This window comes from Plasmodium malariae (genome assembly GCF_900090045.1).
Source record: "Plasmodium malariae genome assembly, chromosome: 11".
In the NCBI taxonomy this organism is placed as follows: Eukaryota; Apicomplexa; class Aconoidasida; order Haemosporida; family Plasmodiidae; genus Plasmodium; species Plasmodium malariae.
The window spans coordinates 2,401,460-2,421,639 of record NC_041785.1 but is presented as its reverse complement, the minus strand read 5'-3'; the positions used below and the strand labels follow the sequence as shown (position 1 = coordinate 2,421,639).

Below are 20,180 nucleotides of genomic sequence, written 5' to 3'. Positions count from 1 at the left end.
ATAATTTTCCTGTCAGAAAAAAAGTTTAGTTCTCTAGAAGCATTAATAACTCGTTTGAAAGAACAAAAGAGTAATGTGAAAAGGGCTTAATACCCAACATGTATGGAAAGTAGTTGAAGTGTACTTAGCTAAAGTAACGAAGAGTATTACCATTACTGTTAGAATAAATGTAAGGCCCTACATTTGCATCGTTCTGAGGATGCCTTATTTATATATGCACTAGGTTTTTCCTAAAGAAATTTATTAATGTGTGCTTTTGCTTTGTTTTGCTTCGCTTTCTAAAGTTTTGTATTAATAATTTATACACATTAAATATATGTGTTCAGACATTTACGTATGTATGTATGTACGCAAAGGTATACACAACAAAAATAGAGTTGTCTTTTATAATTTTTTGTTTAAAATGAATATTGCTAAAAAAAAGAGAGCAAAATGAAAATATTTTTTTTTTTTTTTTTTTTTTTTACTCTCCACCTTTATCCGTATTAAACCAGCACATGATCAGAAGCGCCCATATATGCGTATAGGTTTATATTTAAGTATATATATCTACCTATGCATGTATTCGTCAAAAAATTGTGCTTCCTTCTAAAGAATTGAACTTAATAAGTATCACACTAACGGATAATCGTTTAGACACATATAACGTCATTATCCATTTTGAATACCCTTAATCGTGTATAAAAAAAAAAAAAAAAAGGTACAAATATAGCGGTATTTCCATATGGTAGTACAACATTAAGATGGTATAATGTAACAGCATGGCAATAATATATAAAAGATATGGTAAAAGTAAAATATGAAAAGGAAGGGGCATCGGAGGGCATAAATTCACTACCACTTCACTTTTACAGTTGTGTATGGTATTATTGAAAAATTCTCTAATATATTTTAATGTTTTTGTTTTAAAAAAAAAAAAAAAAAAAAAATAGGGTATATTACCACAAAATTGTAAGTCAACATTTGAATATATGCCTAAATCATTCAATTATATTTTCATTTCCTAATATGTTCGTAATATACTTAATACCTAACTTTAATGTATATGTATCATAAGCACATATATAAACCTTATATCTTGATACTAATTTTTTTTATTACCTTACATGGTCATAATATTTTATTGTGTGAAAAGTTTGTTCAGAAATAATGAAAAATTTGTAAAAATGTGAATGTTAATTTATTACTTTTTTATTTTCTAAAACAAAGAGGAAAACTATTCAAAAAGAGCATGTTATGTAAGGTATACCCCTTAGAATGCTTAACTTGTAAGTATTTATATAAAAACAATAGTTAATAAAATAGGATTCATAACGATCGTATATGTACATACATATCTACACGTATTTAAACACAATCATATGTATAAACAAAAAGATATACTCAAATTAAGCAATATGCATATATATATATGTATATGTATGTATATAAAATAAAAGGCCGTAGGCTGAGAATTATATATCATTTTCACGTTATATTTTTTAGGTAAATTTAAAAAGTGCATGCGTGTACATCGTAGCCAAACTATATTGCTTAACATTATTATATTATTTTTTTACTGCATTCTAAACTACTAATAAAAAATATAAAATACGTATATAATAAGTGCGGACCGCAACACTTAGGCACCATATGGATGTATACAAATGTATGCATATACATGCAAATACATGCATATATATATATATATATATATATATATTTATATATATGTATACACGTATGTGCAAGGTGAAGTTCAAGCGCCTTTATTAGTACATAACACTTTCTCCCGTTTTCAGTTATTGTTATTTAGGGATAAATTATACTCACACTGTATATATACACATACATATATATGTATACATATAAATATATATATATATATATATATACAACATTACGAAAAAAGCATTATTACTTATTATATACTGAGATTAATTTATGCATATTTTAATAATAAACTTTTGGAAAAATATGCATGTGCCTGAATGATATAATACATGTGGTTAATGTAACACATTCATCTTACGATTTTAATAATATAACATAAATCCGTATTATACCTTAAAAATAATAATATAATATATATTTATAAAAAAATATATAGTATATGATAATATGTAATAACAAGTCTTCATTTAATTTTCAACACGTAGGGCAAAAAGTGAGATGGAAGGATTTGAAAGGATGTATGTACAATGTTATACGTGCGCTTAAGCATAAATGTATGGTGTTATAATATTTATGTACATATATATATATATCACTACATACATATATACATAAATATACATTTGTATATATACATTTACATTTATTTATATATACAATGTACAAGGCGTTAAAGTTATACGGTATACAAATATACACAATAGATAATATAATTTTTTATAAAAAATTATTATTTTTTTTTTTTTTTGCGCAGTAAATTTTTTTTTTTTTTTTATTTAAAAATCAGAAATATAATAAATTAAAAAAAAATAAATTTATTTAAAAGCAATTAATGCTTACCCCCCCCTATATATATATATATATATATATATATATAACACTCCACATATATGGTACGTATTGTAAATGCTCATATAAACATGAAAACGTGTATATATATTTGTATATATATGTATATGTATTTAATAATACATATATACCCATTGGTACATATTTATATACTTAAATATTAATTTTAATATAATGTTACTACTGTATTATATTTAAAGTTAATGCATAAGCGTTCCTTGTAAATCATATTGTAATTTAAGGCAACTTAGTTAAACTTATTTATAATTTATCTCATTTCGATTTTCATTTTAATGTAGTTTATTTTAAATTATTTTGTTTTATTTTTATTTTATTTTAATTTGTTTTGTTTTGTTTCATTTTGTTTTGTTTCATTTTGTTTTGTTTCATTTTATTTTAATTTTTTTTTCCTTTATTTTTCCTCCATTTTTCCTTCATTTTTCCATCTTCCTTTTTTCCTTCTTCATTCATCCTTCTTCGTTTTTCCTTTTTCCTTCTTCATTCTTCATTTTTCCATCTTCGTTTTTCCTTTTTCCTTATTCATTCTTCATTTTTCCATCTTCCTTTTTTACTTCTTCATTCATCCTTCTTCCTTTTTCCATCTTTTTTCTTCATTTTTCCTTTTTCTTTCTTCCTATTTCCTTTTTCATTTTCCTCCTTTCATTTTACCTTCTTTTTTCTTCCTTTTTTCATTTTTCGTTTTTCCTTTTACTTTTTCCCTTTTCCTTTTTTTTTCCTTCCACTTCGTACATCAGTATATACGTAGTAATTTTTAAAGTAAAATTTTTTTTTTTTTTAAATATATATCATGTAATAATAAACTAATTACTTCTTTTTTTTTTTTCCCTATTTTTTTTGACATCTTATACATTCAAAAAACTCAAGTGATGTATTAGTAAATAAAACTAACAGTGAAATAGCATTAAGTTGTGCATATATACTTATACGTACATATATAACTTATACGTATATATATACTTATATGTACTTATATGCATATACGTCCATATATGTTAATATAAGTACGATTATGTATAATAACAAACACAGTGAAGATAAAAGAGTAAAAATTTTTAAATTTATAGAGCAACAAAACGTTCATTTATATTTATATGAAAAAATTATAAAAAAAATATTATAAAATGTTTTAACAAAGTGGAGAATGGCAACCTAGTGTTTTGTTGAAATGTAATACGTATATATATATATATATATATATATATATATATATATATATATATATATATATATATATGTGTATGTATATGTATACGTATATGTATATACACGTACGTATAATATACTTTAATATGTACATGTAATATATATATTGGTATAAGATTATACGTTAAAAAAAGAAAAAAAGGGTACATGTAAAACTTAGCATAACATATATGTATAATATATAATCTATTATATACACGTATATAATTTATTCGAGGTAAAAAAAATTGTGCTATGCTTTTATATACAGCTAAAATTATTATCTGTTGGGTGCTATATGTTATTCCATTTATATGTATATATGTACATATATGTGCTTAACGTATATATGTGTGTGTCCCCTTATATTTATGTTTTATTTCATTTTTTATGAATATTGAATAATTTTAAGTTACGCGAACGTTTTACACTCCAGAAGTATTTATGTGTATATGTACATGCATAACACATATGTATACGCATATCTAAGGAGATAACAAAATAAGAAGGATTATACATATACATACATATAATATATACATACGTATATATATGTATGTATGTTTATATAGAGGGGGAGGAAGGTAGATACACATACATATAGCGTACGTCTATTGTGGTTGTTCTACTTCCCATCCTTTCAAATTTTTAAGTCAAATTAAAAAAAAAAATATTTTTAAATCTTCAAGTTTTGCACTATGGAAGAGAATAACAATTTTGCGGAAGATATGATTGATAAATTTTCTAACAAAGGGAAAAAAGATGATGGGAATATTTTAATATATACAAAAAATGAATTTTTATATGTATATATTGAGCTTATATTAAATAAAAGAGGGTTTGGAGATGATCATGATATACCCGTATGCATCAATAAATTTATTTTTCAAGATTTATCAAAAAATAAAAGAATAACAGAAGATGGTATTGAGGAAGAAGAGGATGGTATTAATGACAGTGGTGATAATTATGATGATATGCAGGAATATAAATACGAGAAAGAGTATGAGGATAAAAGAGGAGGAACATCAGCAACAGGAGAAGTAGCAGAGGGAGGCGTAGGTTTGCATCAAAATGATAATGAAAGAGATCGAAACAGAAGTAGAAATGATTTCTTTAATTGGGAAAATAATATGAACAAAAATAATTTCGAAGAACGGGTAGAATCGAATAATCCGTCAAGTAATATGAATAATAAGAGAAGTAATTATTTTTTAAAAAATGGGAAATATAATAAATTTTTTGATCCACATGCTGGTACCTTAGATAGTACTAATGGGAATGGAAATGTTGGCGGTGCAAATGTTAACAATGACAATGTTAGCGGTTGCAATATTATCATTAACAACAATTACAGTAATAACAACATATATGAAAACAATAGCAGTAACAGTAACAGAGCAAGCTTTGCAAGGAAAAACAGCTTTCACATGGACCATAGTAATAATAACAATGGCAATGTTAGCGGTAACAATAACCCTAGTGGTAATAATAAAAAGTTCATATGGAGGGAGGGTGATAAGGGCGCATCGTCCTGGAGGTTCTCAAAGGGAAATCATAACAAAATGAGCGATTATGTTGGTAGTAATGTTGGCAATAATGTTGGCAGTAATGTTGGCAGTAATGTGGCTAATGTTGGCAATAACGTTGGCAATAACCTTAGCAATAACCTTAGCAATAATCTTAGCGGTATTATAGGAGGTAGTGGCATTAGTAAAAACGAGATGAAGCAACGAGGAAATAAAAGCTATAACAAAAATTTTAATATTGAAATGAAAATACCATCGCCAACTGTTATGAATGATGAAAACGACAATTACAACAACGATATAATGCGAGTATCATCCAGAAATAGTAGTTACATTAAGGACAGAAATGGGATGCACTTGAAAAGAGAAAGTTTTATTAATGATTATCATTATGTTAACAAAAATGAAAATAATTACACAAATAATAGTGGTGGAAACTCCATGATACATTCTATGGAACACCTTCCTGTGGACACTAACGATGGAGTAGGTTCCAAGAGTGATAATATAAGAAGAGGAGTAGATAATTTTAATATGATAAATTATACAAATGCGACGAATAAGAATTTAAATTATACTAATAACTCCCCTGTTTATTTTAATAAGGGAAATAGTAGCACCATCAAAAAGGCAAATGATGTATATAGTTACAATACGGGAAATGGCGGAAACAATGGGAACAATATGAACGTTAGCAGTGGTAGTAATAACAACGTACTAAATGTGGAAGAGTGGAAGTTAAAAAAATTTAAGAAGGTCAACAACAGTGGCCATAACAGTGGCCATAACAGTGGCCATAACAGCGGCCATAACATCGATAATAATACTACTGAAAACCATCTAATGACAGAGGAAAAAATGAAGAGGGGAAGTCGGCATGAGTACCCAAGCATGTTTACCAATAAAAGTAGTAATGGTCCGAACAAAGCGCATATAAATGCGCAAATTAGTATAAATGAGGGGAGTCTATACAATTACAGTCAACAACAGTGCATAGGGAAAAATGGTAGCAGCATGATGAACAATATGAATGGAATGAATAATATGAGTGCAATGAACAATGCAGGAAATAGTAGTAGCACCTTTGATGTGAAAGGGTATGCAAACGATGATATACATAGAAACAATAATACAAATGACCATGCTGATCCTTTATTATTAAATAGTGTTAATAGAAAAGATGCAAAAAATAATATTATGTTGAACACACATGAAATGCAAAAGGGTGTTATCAGTCATTTTTCAAATAACGTTTATTTTAATACGAACAAAAATCTTAAATTAAATGAAAAACGAAATTTGAAAAATGAAAAAAATTTTATCGAGGATGATTGGAGTGCTCTTAGAAAAAAAATATCTATAGGTGAAAACAAGAAAGTAACTGATGATATAATGTGGCACAAGATGAGTGAACAGTTTGATAGAAACAACAAAATTGCGTTAGATAAAATGTACACAAAAGGAGAAAACAACAACAATGACAACAACAAAGAAACTATCGTGGGTGATAGCATAAACAAATTAAGAAATAATGATAAGGGTGGTGCACTGAAGAATGATGTGGACTGCGGTAGTAAAGAGAAGGGAAACAACCTTAATGGTAATAACAACAATAGTAATAACAATAGTAGGTGTAATAGTGGTGCTCCACTGCAGCAGAAAAATAAAAAAGCAGGAGATAACAATGCTAATGTATCCCTTAATAACAGTTTAAAGTCCAGTGAAAAGAAAAGTATGTCCAAAGTTTGTTCATCTACGGAGGATCATGTGAGTGATGCAGCCTATGCACTTGAGGCCAAAAATAACGACGAAGAAATTATCAGCAATAAGGAGAAAGCAGCAAATGGTGCAAAGAACAAACTGAACGCAGAAAAAAGTAAAAAAAAAAAAAAAAAAAAAAATGAGAAAAATGAGAAAAGCGAAAAAATAGACAAAAACGACAAAAACGAAAAAAACGAAAAAAACGAAAAAAACGATAAGGATAAAGAGAAGGAAAACGAAATAGACACCGAAGAAGTAACTGTAGCTGAAGGAGGAGGTCATAGTAGAAAAATAAAATCTACCATGGAAAATATTAATAATAATCCTAGGGAAACAAGTAACGATAAAACAACTAATGATAACAATTCTAATAATATATATGAACGTATTTCTAATATAATATATGAAAATAATTCCGATAAAATGTATGAAATTAACTGTAATAATAAAATTCATCTAAATGATCTTATGCTCGAAAATAATAACATTAACACCATTAATAATAATATAAATAATGTAAATAATGTAAATAATATGAATATTGTAAATAATATGAATAATATAAATAATATAAATAATATGAATAATATGAATAATATAAATAATATAAATAATATAAATAATATGAATAATATAAATAATATGAATAATATGAATAATATGAATAATATGAATAATATAAATAATATGAATAATATGAATAATATGAATAATATAAATAATATAAATAATATAAATAATAATATTAATTTTAACGAAAAAAAGGAAATACTTTTTAATAAATTATATAATACTGATCAAACTAATTTACAGGATGAACGGAAAATGGATGAACGAAAATGCACAGATACAAATCAATTACACTGTAACAATGATGGAGGGGGTGCCGACGGAATAAACTTAAATAGGAATAATCATAGCAGTATTGGCACTGGAAAACATACGAATAAGAACAACTACAACCTTGACAAACATAAAAACAGCATACCAAATAACTACTTTGCGGATAAAGGTAATCTAAATGAAAATTATATTATGGCAAATAGAAACCTTAAACATGATTCATTCAAAGGGCATAATAAATACATCGATGATATTAACAGTAGAATTGGCAACGTGCCTCAAGAAAGTTTGTTACAGAAGATAAAAAAAAAGAGTATGTGCATAGAGGGTATGAGCAGTAAAATAATACCCACGTATAACTCCAGCATTACTGGCAATGTTAATAGCATCGCTAATAGCAACGTTAACAATAGTGCGTTCAACTTGAGCATGCATAACAACAGTGCGTTTGACGGAGATTCGTTGAATCCAAAGAATGTTGCTGATAATACTTTCCTGAACATGTACATAAACCAGAACAGAAACAGAAATTTTGTGCAAATGTCTAACTGTCAGAATAATATGAACGATCATTTGTTGGGAAATAATTACAATTATTTTTTGTCCAACGTAAATAATATGAACAGTGTGAATAGTACGAATAATATAAATATAGATCTTACTACCAAAGGAAACCTTACGATGAAGATAAATGAAAACCCAGGTGGTAATGTTTATGCAAATGCTAGTCTTAACAAACGAAGTAGTACATCGAACACTGATATAACACGGAAGCATATCAATAAAAATATACTTCTTGATACTAATAAAGATATAATAATAGATAAAGAAATTTTGAAAAATATTGAAAAAAGCAGTTTTAATTTTAAAAATATTCCAGATAAAATTAATAATGTGGACGAAAATTTCCTTAACAGACTGAGTGAGAGTGATAGAAATGAACTATTGAAGCGTTTGATCTTAAGTAATGCAAAACTTGCGGATGCGTTGGAAACAGCTGTGCAGGATGACAGTGTTGCATTAACTACTAACAGTAACAATAGAAATAATAATAGCAATAATAGCAATAATAGCAATAATAGCAGTAATAGCAATAATAGTAACAATAGAAGTAATAGTGATAATAATAATATACACAGTAACATTATTTATAGTGAGAACAAGGATGAAATTCATCCAAACGAGAAAGTAATTGATATGGACTTCAGTGGAAAGAAATATAACGCTGTGCATGTAAACAACAGGAACGGAATCTATATGGCATCATCATATTACAATAACGTAAGTGGACACGAATTAAACCCATCACATGATGATGCAGAAAGAAATAGAAAGGATACGAACGTAAAAAACGTACGTAATCACATGAACGGGAATGGCAAGGCAGGAATTGATGTAGCCGCCGTAGGAGAAAGGAATTGTAGGGGTTCCATTCTAAGCATGGGTAGATGGCTCAACTTTTTCAAGAATAGTAACAACTCAGGGGATCATGCTAATGTGAATGCCAGAGCGAATGCAAACGTGAATGTACACACGAATACCAACGCGAATGTCAATGTCAACCCGAACACAGTTAAGCAAAATGCGTTGTTGAACAGATGCAAACCCATGTTAGAGATTAACACCTTGCCAAATACTACAAATGGCAACAACGAATCACTAGTGTGTCCCACTTCTACAGTTTTAGAAGAAAAAAAAATGATTAACTCAGCAAGTAGTGCCAATGTTGGTGCATTAGTAGGAGCAAATATCGTCAAAGGGGCAAACTCAAAGTATAACCCTTCGACGGTTATTGTGAAAAATAGGATGACAGTGGATGGTATAATAGACTATAGAAGTGATACGAATAACCTGAATGAAAGAAATAGTAACATAACAAGGAAGATATTTCAAAAACCAGATGATGATAAAAATAAAATGTACGACAGTAAGATAGACATGGCTGAGCAGAGTAACGAACACTCCATTAGTATGAACAGTCGGAGTAACACAAATAGCCACTATATGTGTAATAAGGACCTAAATATGATCCATGGCATTGCAAGTAGTAGCGCAGTTGGCATTAATGGTGTAGTTGACAGTACTAGAAACAATAGTGGATTCGTTCATTCACATATCTGCAGCGACGAAGTAACCAAGAACATTCAAACAATGAATAGCATAAATAAGATATCGGGTGATATATGGCAATACAAAGATCCATCTGGTATTGTTCAAGGCCCTTTTTCATCAGAACTGATGTTTTATTGGTGGACTTTGAATTATTTCCCACATGACTTACCAATCCGATTTAGTGAAAATATGCAATGGATTAAATTCAATGAAATGTTTCCAGCAGGTACTTTCCCATTTGTTCTTCCGTTAACTTATATGAGGAAAAAACATTCTTATAAGGTCAGCACAGATAATGATTATGATTTTTACAGCACAGAGTACAAGCATGTACTCAACAGATGTGAAGAAACAAGGTCAGCAGGTCGTGAAAAGGATTTTATTTTATTAGAAAAAAATAGAAATGTAGATAGCAACAGTAGTGTCAAGAAGATTCAAGTTAACACTGTTATGAATAGCGGTATGAACAATAGCAGCATGAACAATAGCGGTATGAATAGCAGCATTGACAGCTGCTCGAACAACCAATTTTGTAATGTCGGTTCGTATGACCATGCCAGCAGAAAGTGTAATGTTATGCATAACAGAGAATACATTAATTTTTTAATTGAAAAGAAAGCACAATTAAAAACATTGATAATGCATGAAAATGATGTAGAAATAATTGAAGAAAGAAGAAAACGTATAGAAGAGTTAAATAAACTAATTGAGGCAGAACAACAGAAGAGAATAATTTTGAACAATGAACGTAATAGTAGCAGTAGTTGCAGCAGTGGTAACCTAATGCATGTAGATAGAAACGACTATATAGATGTTACTAACTATCAAATGAAATCAGCAAGATTAACAAATAATTTGAAGGATATATTAAATATTAATAACAACACACTTGCTAACACCACAGCTACAGCAGCCACAACTGCAACCACAACAACTGCAACTACAACAACTGCAATAAATGCAATAACTGCAATAACTGCAACTGCAACTACTATGAACAATGTAGAAAGTACAACATTAAACGACAGCAATCATATTAGAGATTCTATCATTTCCACGAGCAATTTTTTGAGCGAGAATGAAGTTAGCAATAATAGTACAAACCTTATCAAGTGCCTGACAAACAGTAATAGTAAAATTATTAATAGTAATGACATCTTAATAAATGAAAAGCACAACTATCTTTCTAACGAATTTTTAGATAAAAAAGAGAACGAAATGAGTAATTACGCAAATGAAACTGCAACAGAGAACGATAGAAATAACAGAAATATTTATTGCAATGATATGAACAAGGTAATAAAAAGCGAAATCGAAGTAGAAAAGCAAAAGGCCATGCAGATGAGCATCAATTTGGTTAATAGTAATATGGTAAGTAGCAGTCTTCCAAGTAGTGGTATTGCAAGTAGCGGTATTGCAAGTAGCGGTATGACGAGTAATGGTCTTCCAAGCAATGACTTAACAAGCAGTTGTTTAATGAATAATGACAATCTTGTGAGTGCATATCATTCGGATAGCAATCCTATTTATGATTCTTCTGTTGCTAAACAAATAAGCTACAAGTTGAATGTTGAAAAATATAATAAAGCCCATGCAGAACGGACCGAAGAAGAGATAAAAAAAAATGAAAGCTTGTCCACTGTTTGTAATGAAAAGGAACAAGAAAATGTAGAAGAACAAATACTGGAGAAAGGCAAATCGATCGCTTCATCCAAAAAAGACAAAAAAGGTAAGAGAGATAACAAAAAATTGAGTAATGATAACGAGAAAGAAAAGGAGAAGGAGAAAGAAAAGGAGAAGGAGAAAGAAAAGGAGAAAGAGAAAGAAAAGGAGAAAGAGAAAGAAAAGGAGAAAGAAAAGAGGGATGAAATTGAGGAAGCGATAAAAAAAAGAAAAAGTGAAAATTCGGAAAAAGGTAATAAAAGCATAGATGTAGGAAAGGAAAATGAAAAGAAAAATAAAAACAAAAAAAAAAAGAAAGATGGTGAAATTAACAAAATTAACAACGAATCGTCTGTGGAGCAATCATTGACAGAAGGAAAAACAGTAGAAGTAGTAGAAGAAGGGTTGGAAGAGGGAGACGAACACACTGAAAGGAAAAGCAAAAGGGGGGGAGTTAAGAAAATAGAAGGTACGATAAAATATGAGGAAAAAAAGAATAAAGAAAATGCAAAAAGTGAGAGGGGCAAAAATGATACCACGAATAAAGGTAACCTTAACAGTACATTTGGCAGTGGTAATAAAAGTGAAGGTGCTAACAGTACAACTAACACTGCCTCTAATAGTGCTAATGGTACTTCGAACAACGGGGCCAAAAAAACAATGGAGAAGATGAAGTGGAGTATAACTGAGGAAAGAAAAATTGACAAATTGGTGGATATCATGAAAGGCGAAGAAAAGAGTGTAAACATGAAAATTAAAATGGAAAACACAAAAAAGAAATTGGCGAATAGTAGTAGTAGTAGTAGTAGTAATAACAATAGCAATGCGATTAATAATTATATTGGAAGTAATAATGGTAGTAATAACAATGGAAGTAATACCCTTAATGGTAGAAAAACAGGGTGGGATGTTTATTACAGTAAAAGCGAAAAAAATACAGATTACGTAGACTTTCCACACTTAACGACGGGGGCTAAACTAAATAAAGCTAAGACGGCGAATAAGAATTCGCTAAGTAAAGCCAATACCAATACTGGTTCAAACAGTAACAATAACGCTGGTAGTAGTAATAACTATAGTAGTAGTAATATCATTTGTGCTCATCTAACCGCGGATTGTACGAATACTGTTAAGAATTGTGTTGTTGGAATTGGTACCAGAAATAATAATAACACCATTAGTAGTGCAGATTTAAATAATAAAAAAAGTAATGAAAAAAAGAAATGGAAAAATGAAAGTGTAGATACGAAACTTAGTGAGGAGGACAAGAAGTTTCCTCCTCTTACAAATTCTACAACCAACAAAGGTAGCAAAAAAATAAAAACAAAATAAGAAGCTAGAAAAAAAAAAAAAAAAAAAAAAAAAAAGAAAAAAAAAAAAGAAAAAATATGCATTGCATGCATAACGTATGTTCATTTCGTTATTGTGTATTTGCCATTAGTACCTCTTATTATTACCATGTAAATATGTTATAATAAACAGTATACGTTCTTTCCCCCATTTACAGTTGAGAATAATAAGAAGAAAACAAACTCATCCGGGCAGGAATTAACGGGTACATAATATATACTATCTTCTTTTTAACATCCATAATATTTTTACATTTGCGTTTGCTTCTTCCTATGTATGTGTGTCTGTGTGTGTGTGTTTTTTTTTTTTTTTCTTTTTTTTCCGAGCATATATTGTGTCCCTTTTTTTTCGCATATTTTTGATTTTTTTTTTTTTTCTTTATATTATTTTTTACATCTTTCTATTTTTTACTTTCTTGTGTTAGATTTGAAACAGTTGACGAATTCGTGCAAATTGCCCCTAGATGATTCGCTGTTAAACTTTTTAAAAAATTTCAAGGTAAATTTTCGGAGTCTCATGTGCATTGAATGCAGTTGAATATACTCACGCCAACATACAAGCACATGTATACATATATATATATATATATATATATTTGTGAGATAAATTACTTTTCTGTATGCCGTTTTTCGTACTCTCCTCGTAATTATGTACCAAAAAAAATTTTTTTTTTTTTTCCATTTATTTACGCAGAAAGCAGAAGAAATTTATGCGTTCCTTCAACACAGTATTGAAGATAAGAAAAAACTAAATCATTTTGCAAATGAGTTTATTAAAATAAGCAACAAAAATAATTCGAACAGTAATCCAAAAAAGAAGAAAAAAGTGTAGTAAATGGTGGAAAAAAGAGGTGCCTCGTTTAACAGTCTTTTTTTTTTTTTTTTTTTTTTAAATTTAGCTTACATTTTTTTCTTTTTTAACTTTGCGCATTTTTTTTAATTTTAACTTCGCGCATTTTTTTCAATTGTAACGTCGCACATTTTTTTCAAATTTAATTTCTTACATTTGATTTTTGCTAAATTTAACCTTATTTAATGTGTGTATATTACATTTTGCTCCCGCCCATTCATCCCTTTTAAACCATACATATATAAGTACTTGTAGATTATATACATATTACGTACATATATATACACAATATAATAATACATATGTATGTACATTATGCGTGTTTCATTATAGTTCAGATAACATTATGTATGTATAGTATAAACGTTTTTCTTTATGAACATAAACTAATTAAACAAAACCAAAAGATATAATTGTATTTTTTTTAATGTAAATGAGCTCAAAACTTTTCTGTGCTGAACAATCCTTCAACATACAAAGTGCGCAGATATTATGTCGCATATAGTGAGTGAATATGTGAGAAGGTATGTGCAGTTATGTGAATGATTATCAACGTATGTACACATATCCGTGGATTCACGTATGGAACGAAATCTTGCCCTTTTTTTTTTTTTTTTTTTTTTTATCACCTTGGGTCAAATAAAATGGAAAAAATGGTATAATTGTTAAGTTGTTACACTAAATTGCACGTTTGAAAATAATGACTAGAAATATGCAAAGAAAAAAAGGAAAAAAATAAAATAAAATAAAATATATATATATATATATATATATATATATATGTATATATATATACTTATATACAATAATATATTTTTACTTGTATGTGCAATATAAACTTTTACTTACGTACATTTATACGTATGTATGTATATATATGGACATATGTGCGTGTGTTATGACTGCACCTTTTTTGCCAGATTTTTAAGTGCAAAAATTGGTATCACCCCCAGTTAAGGGAATTTTTGTCCGTACATGTGAAATATGAGAAGTAAGTATTTCTTCAAAAAACACAGGAAAAACATAAAAGAGAAAAAAACAGCTAGTAATCATTTGAGCTATAATATTCCTATAAGCACGAGTGTATACAATACCACGATCTTACACAAACATGAAAAGATAATAAAAAGGAGGGGAGGGGAAATAAAGGACAAGGTATCTAATCACTTGAACAAGAAACAGAAGAAGGAGCAAAATGACTTACATTCTTTTGGCCCATTAGAGCTGAAGAAGGAAAATACTCATCTTGAAACAAAGTATGCTGAAGCAGAAGGCATTTGTTTAGAAAACTCTGCCAAGTTATTTGTCAAATTCAAAGGGGGTGAGATAGTACGAAGTAGTGTAGAGGAAACAACAGTGAGAGATATCACTACATTTAAAGAAAAGGAAAGGAGGAATACCCCTGAAGAAGGAGTCAAAATTCCGAAGGACCCGAACACAGTGAAGATAAATAAAAAAGATCTACAGCATAAATTTCAAAAAATTATATCAGCAAAACTTCGATTTGATGACTTAATGAAAAAGACAAAGCTAACGAATAAGGAGTTATGTCAACATATAAGATGTACCTTGTGCAACGGTTTAACTAGCGTGAGTAAGGGAAAATATGGATATTTCTTCACATGTAAAGAGTGCAATAAGAGAGTGTCCAGAGGGAATATAGATAAATTCTTATTTAATGAAAGAGACAAAAAAATTTTCAAAAATAAAAAGAGGATATGTTTTGAAATAGAAAATAAGGATTCATATCGTATACATTTTTTTGGGAACATAAAATATGGAAGTATTTTCAATAAAATTATTAGCGAAATAATTAAAGAAGTAATTACAGATTTAAGAAAAATTAAAAGGAATAAAATTAAATACAGAAATATTATTAAGTATATTTATAAAATGAATAACAATTTTGATCTGAACAACAGTTACTTTAATCAATTTATTTTTTCTCCTTATCGGAAAAGAGAAAATATATATCGTCTCGGTACTTCCCATTCTTGCAATTTTTACAACTACTCTTTTAATACGGTTAGTTACGCCTCTCTCCTTAGGAAGTACAATTATATAAAGAGAAAAAAGCCAAATGAATACATGCTTTTCTTATATAACACAAAATTTAAAGATTTTATCGAATCTAAAAAGAAATATTCCATGAAGTTGTATAAAAATGCAATTAAGAGATATGTTGGTGCTTATTTAAAAAACGACTTCTTTGATGAAGTACAATATTTACCATTGACCTGGAAACCCAGAAAAGACTATATAGATAGTGGTATATTTCCCTTCCATCTATCTAGGGATAATAAAAAGAGAGAAACATTCAAAAGAATGAATGTTAACAATAATAATTATCTATCGGGATGTGTATTCAATCTATGCTCCTATCAGTTATTATTACATTATTTCATTTATAAATTATTTCATTACTGCTATATTTATGAGATTCCTCATACCGTATTCTATTTTTTCCGACATGCCTACAAAAAGTGTAGTAACATGTATAGTATCAATTGTAGCAACAAGTGTAATAATTATTCCTGTAACAAACGTAGTATGCATAATTTTTTCTTAAAAAATAAATACATAGATGTTATTGCACAGACGTATGGAAAATACAGATTCCAGTTAAACGAAATTACGAGAAAGCAGAACGCACTACATAGAAGGGAAAAACATTTGAGGGTAACGGATATCGAGGACAAAAATTTGCTACGAACAAAGGAGGAAGATCAACTACATGAAGAGGAGAAAGTAATAACCAATTTATATAATGCGGAAGAATTATATAATAATTCTTACATTTTCAATAGAGCAGAATTGAAAATAGAAATACTGAAACACTATTATGCTAAAAAAAAAAGAAAAATAAAAAAAAATATTTCAAAAGAAATTAAAAAAATTTGCCTAGAGCAAATAAAAAAAAAATTACCTATTAGAATACAAAATGTTATTGCACCTTACCAATTAGAAACCATTTATTTTTTTAAGAAAAAAAATGGAAGAATTTTAATTGCCGATGAAATGGGACTAGGAAAAACTTTACAGTCTATTGCTATTTTTTATTTTTTTAATTTATACCCCACCTTAATTGTTGCTCCATCTTCTTTAAAAATTAATTGGCTGTCCGAAATAGAAAAATTTATTAACTTCTTTGACACCTCCAAAATTTTGGTCATATCGAGTTCTAACGACTTTCCGAAGCTGATTGAGAATTACAAGTAAGTGGAAAAGGGACCATAGTAGTGGACATTATGACAGTAGATAACTATGTTAATAATGAGATTTACAAGAAGCTAGAAAAAATAAAACAAAACAAATAATAAAATGCTCATGTTTACACACACATTGTGCTTCTCCCGCCAAATGAAAAGATATTTGAAAGATAACTTGTTCATTTTGTTTTTCTCTGTATTTTGTCCTACATTTTGGCCAATAGTTAGGTCAACATTTTGGTCTACATTTTGGCCCATATTTTAGTCTTTATTTTTTCCTACATTTTGGCCCCTATTTTAGTCTTTATTTTTCCCTACATTTTGGCCCCTATTTTAGTCTTTATTTTTCCCTACATTTTGGCCCCTATTTTAGTCTTTATTGTTTCCTACATTTTGGTCTATATTTTGAATTACATTTTCCCCTCACTTTTTCTTGCCTACCTGCCAGAGTTGTCATCGTCTCCTTCAACATTTTTAAAAAGTTGTACAACCTGCTAAGGACTATCAAGTTTAAGCTGCTCATCGTCGATGAGAGCCACTATATAAGAACAGTACACTATGGAAAACAGAGCCAGTTCGCTAAAATGATGAAAAGAAAAATAAAAAGTACGAGCAAAGTTATATTCTTGAGCGGAACACCATCAATTAACAGACCAATAAATATATTTCATCAAATTAAATACTTGATTAATAATAATAAAATATTTTGCAAAAATAAATATGTGTTTGGAGAAGAATTCTGTAAAAAATATTTTTATAGGGGAGAAAAAATATATGAAGAGAATTTAAGATCTTGGGAATTCAACTTGTTTTTAAAAAAAACAGTAATTATAAGAAGAAACATTTCAAATATTTTTAAAAATAATTTCCCACATTTGAAAAGATTTTTCATATACTTGCCAAATGATATATGGGAAAAATCGATAAAAGATTATAGAAATGATAATCAGAGTTTTATCGTATATAATAAGATAACCGACAAAGAATATGATCCAAAAAAAGAAAAAAATGATGAACAGTTCGAAAATGGGGAAATATCTCAACACTACAAAAATGATATATTGATGGGAAAAAGGAATAGACAAGTACTCAACGAAATGTTTCGTGTTGATATCAAATCGAAAAAAGAAGAGGAAGGATTGTCCAAAGTTGTAAACGCAGTGGAATATATTGAAAAACTATTTCCTGGGAAAAAAAAAATTATTTTTTGTTATCACCTTGTTGTGTGCAAATGTATAGAAGAAGAAGTACTTAAAATAATTAAAAAGAAAAAGGAAAAAGAAAAAATAAACATAGATTATGTTGTATTAAATGGGTGTTTAACCGAAAAAGAGAAACTAGAAAAAATTAGCTACTTTCAAAATAACGACAACTGCTACTATGGCATCTTTACTATATGCTCCGTTAGTCATGGATTAGATTTCAGTTTTTGCAATTTATGTTTTTTCGTAGAATTGCCAGTGAACTTTTTTCATCTTCAACAATGTGAAAGTAGGTTATTTAGAAAAAATCAAAAATTAAATACATACATTTTTTATTTTTTATTGAAAAATGGATTAGGTAGCGATCATAAAACATGGAAGAGGTTTACCCTTTGTTCTCATAGCACTCGCTCCATAATTGATGGAACAAATTTTAGCAGTAAAGATCTCTTTTATGAAAATTTTTCTAACGATATGCTTCCTATAATTAACGAGAATAGGGGGGTTGGCACAAATAGAGATGAGCTAAACCTGGTTAGAAAATATACTAGCTGTAATGCTCCCAATGTTGATGGTGACAATGGCGATGGTAATGATAATAATGATTATAAGAGGTCAATGAGAAACAGCAAGGAGAGCAAAACATTCCAAGCAGAAAATGAATGCGAAATTGTAAAAGTCGAAATATCCTCAGATGATGAAACTGCAAAGTGTGAGGACTACAACAAAAAGAACAAAAAGAAAAGAAGGTACTTGTTCGAAATAAACACACTTACGAACAGAATACACACATATAATAAAAACAAAAAAACAAACTTTCCTATCGAAGATCTGAATAATTTTAAAGATAATGAAAAAAATGGAAAGAGTGTAAAAAAATACGCAAAGGAATTTCTTCAAAATTACAACAAATTAAATATGAATGAAAAAAAATTAATTGAAAAGAAAAAATGTGATATTAATATATCTCTACTTAAATATTTAAGAGCAAATCAAAATATAAATAAATGCTTAAAATTTCAAAGATATATAAAAAACACTACTTCAAAAGACAATATATATGTAAAAGCATATCTTGAAAACAGTTTTAAAGGGAAATTTCAAGTCTTCTATTATCAAGAATATGATGAAGAAACCAATAGCTTGAAATGTTTGTACTGTAAAAATTATTTGCATTTCACAAAAAATGGTATACTCGAGGAGAACGATATTCTTCATTATTTAAACGAAAATTCGAACACAGAAATTGTCGAAAAATTTAAAAACGAATTAAATAGTATTAAATTAAAAAAAAATTCGAATATCAAAAAAATTATTATATGTAATGAAAATGATTTATTTTGTGCAGGAAATTGCAGAAAATTATATTTTTTAAAAAAAAGTTCATGTAGCATAAGAAGGTTAATATATGAAAGAGATAAAGGTGTTTGCAATATCTGTAGGCTGGATTGTCAAAATTTAATTAAGCAAATTAAAAACAAAAAATATTTTTCAGTTAAAGAAAAAATAGATTATTTTATTAAAATGTATCCTTTATTTATTGAAAACATTGAGCATTTAAAAAACATACTTCAAAAACCAACAGATGGTTACATTTGGCATGTAGATCATATCTTACCTGTTTTTAAAGGAGGAGGGGAAGCCTCTTTTGACAATTTACAAACTTTGTGTACATTTTGTCATAAAAAAAAAACAAAAGATGACGTAAAAAATAGACGCAAGAGAGAATAGCTAATCTTGCTACACGTTTCCATAAATTCCCGTTACATGGGAATACAAAACATGCACATTGTGTGCATTCCGTTACGCAAAAAATACGCCTTAATTTGATTAAAGCGAATTACACTGTTCCGTGGTTATATTCTGTTAATTATTGTGTATTAATTTCTTCAATAAGTTCAATATGCTCCATATAGTCAGTATATTTAAAACGTTCAACTTTTTTTTTTTTTTTTTAA

General features: G+C 28.5%; 2 protein-coding genes across 2 annotated transcripts; both read left to right on the top strand.

Annotated features, from left to right (window-relative positions):
• Positions 1-4,403: 4,403 nt before the first annotated feature.
• Positions 4,404-13,793, top strand: PmUG01_11058300 (conserved Plasmodium protein, unknown function; the record flags this gene model as incomplete). Its single annotated transcript, XM_029006260.1, has 4 exons — positions 4,404-12,918; positions 13,120-13,167; positions 13,387-13,460; positions 13,656-13,793. The coding sequence occupies 4 exons, from the start codon at positions 4,404-4,406 to the stop codon at positions 13,791-13,793; spliced, it is 8,775 nt and encodes a 2,924-aa protein (XP_028862767.1).
• A 1,002-nt stretch (positions 13,794-14,795) lies between these two features.
• PmUG01_11058200 (DNA helicase, putative) lies at positions 14,796-19,953 on the top strand (the record flags this gene model as incomplete). Its single annotated transcript, XM_029006259.1, has 2 exons — positions 14,796-17,026; positions 17,469-19,953. 2 exons carry the CDS (start codon positions 14,796-14,798, stop codon positions 19,951-19,953), a joined length of 4,716 nt encoding a protein of 1,571 aa, XP_028862766.1.
• Between the last annotated feature and the right edge of the window lie 227 nt (positions 19,954-20,180).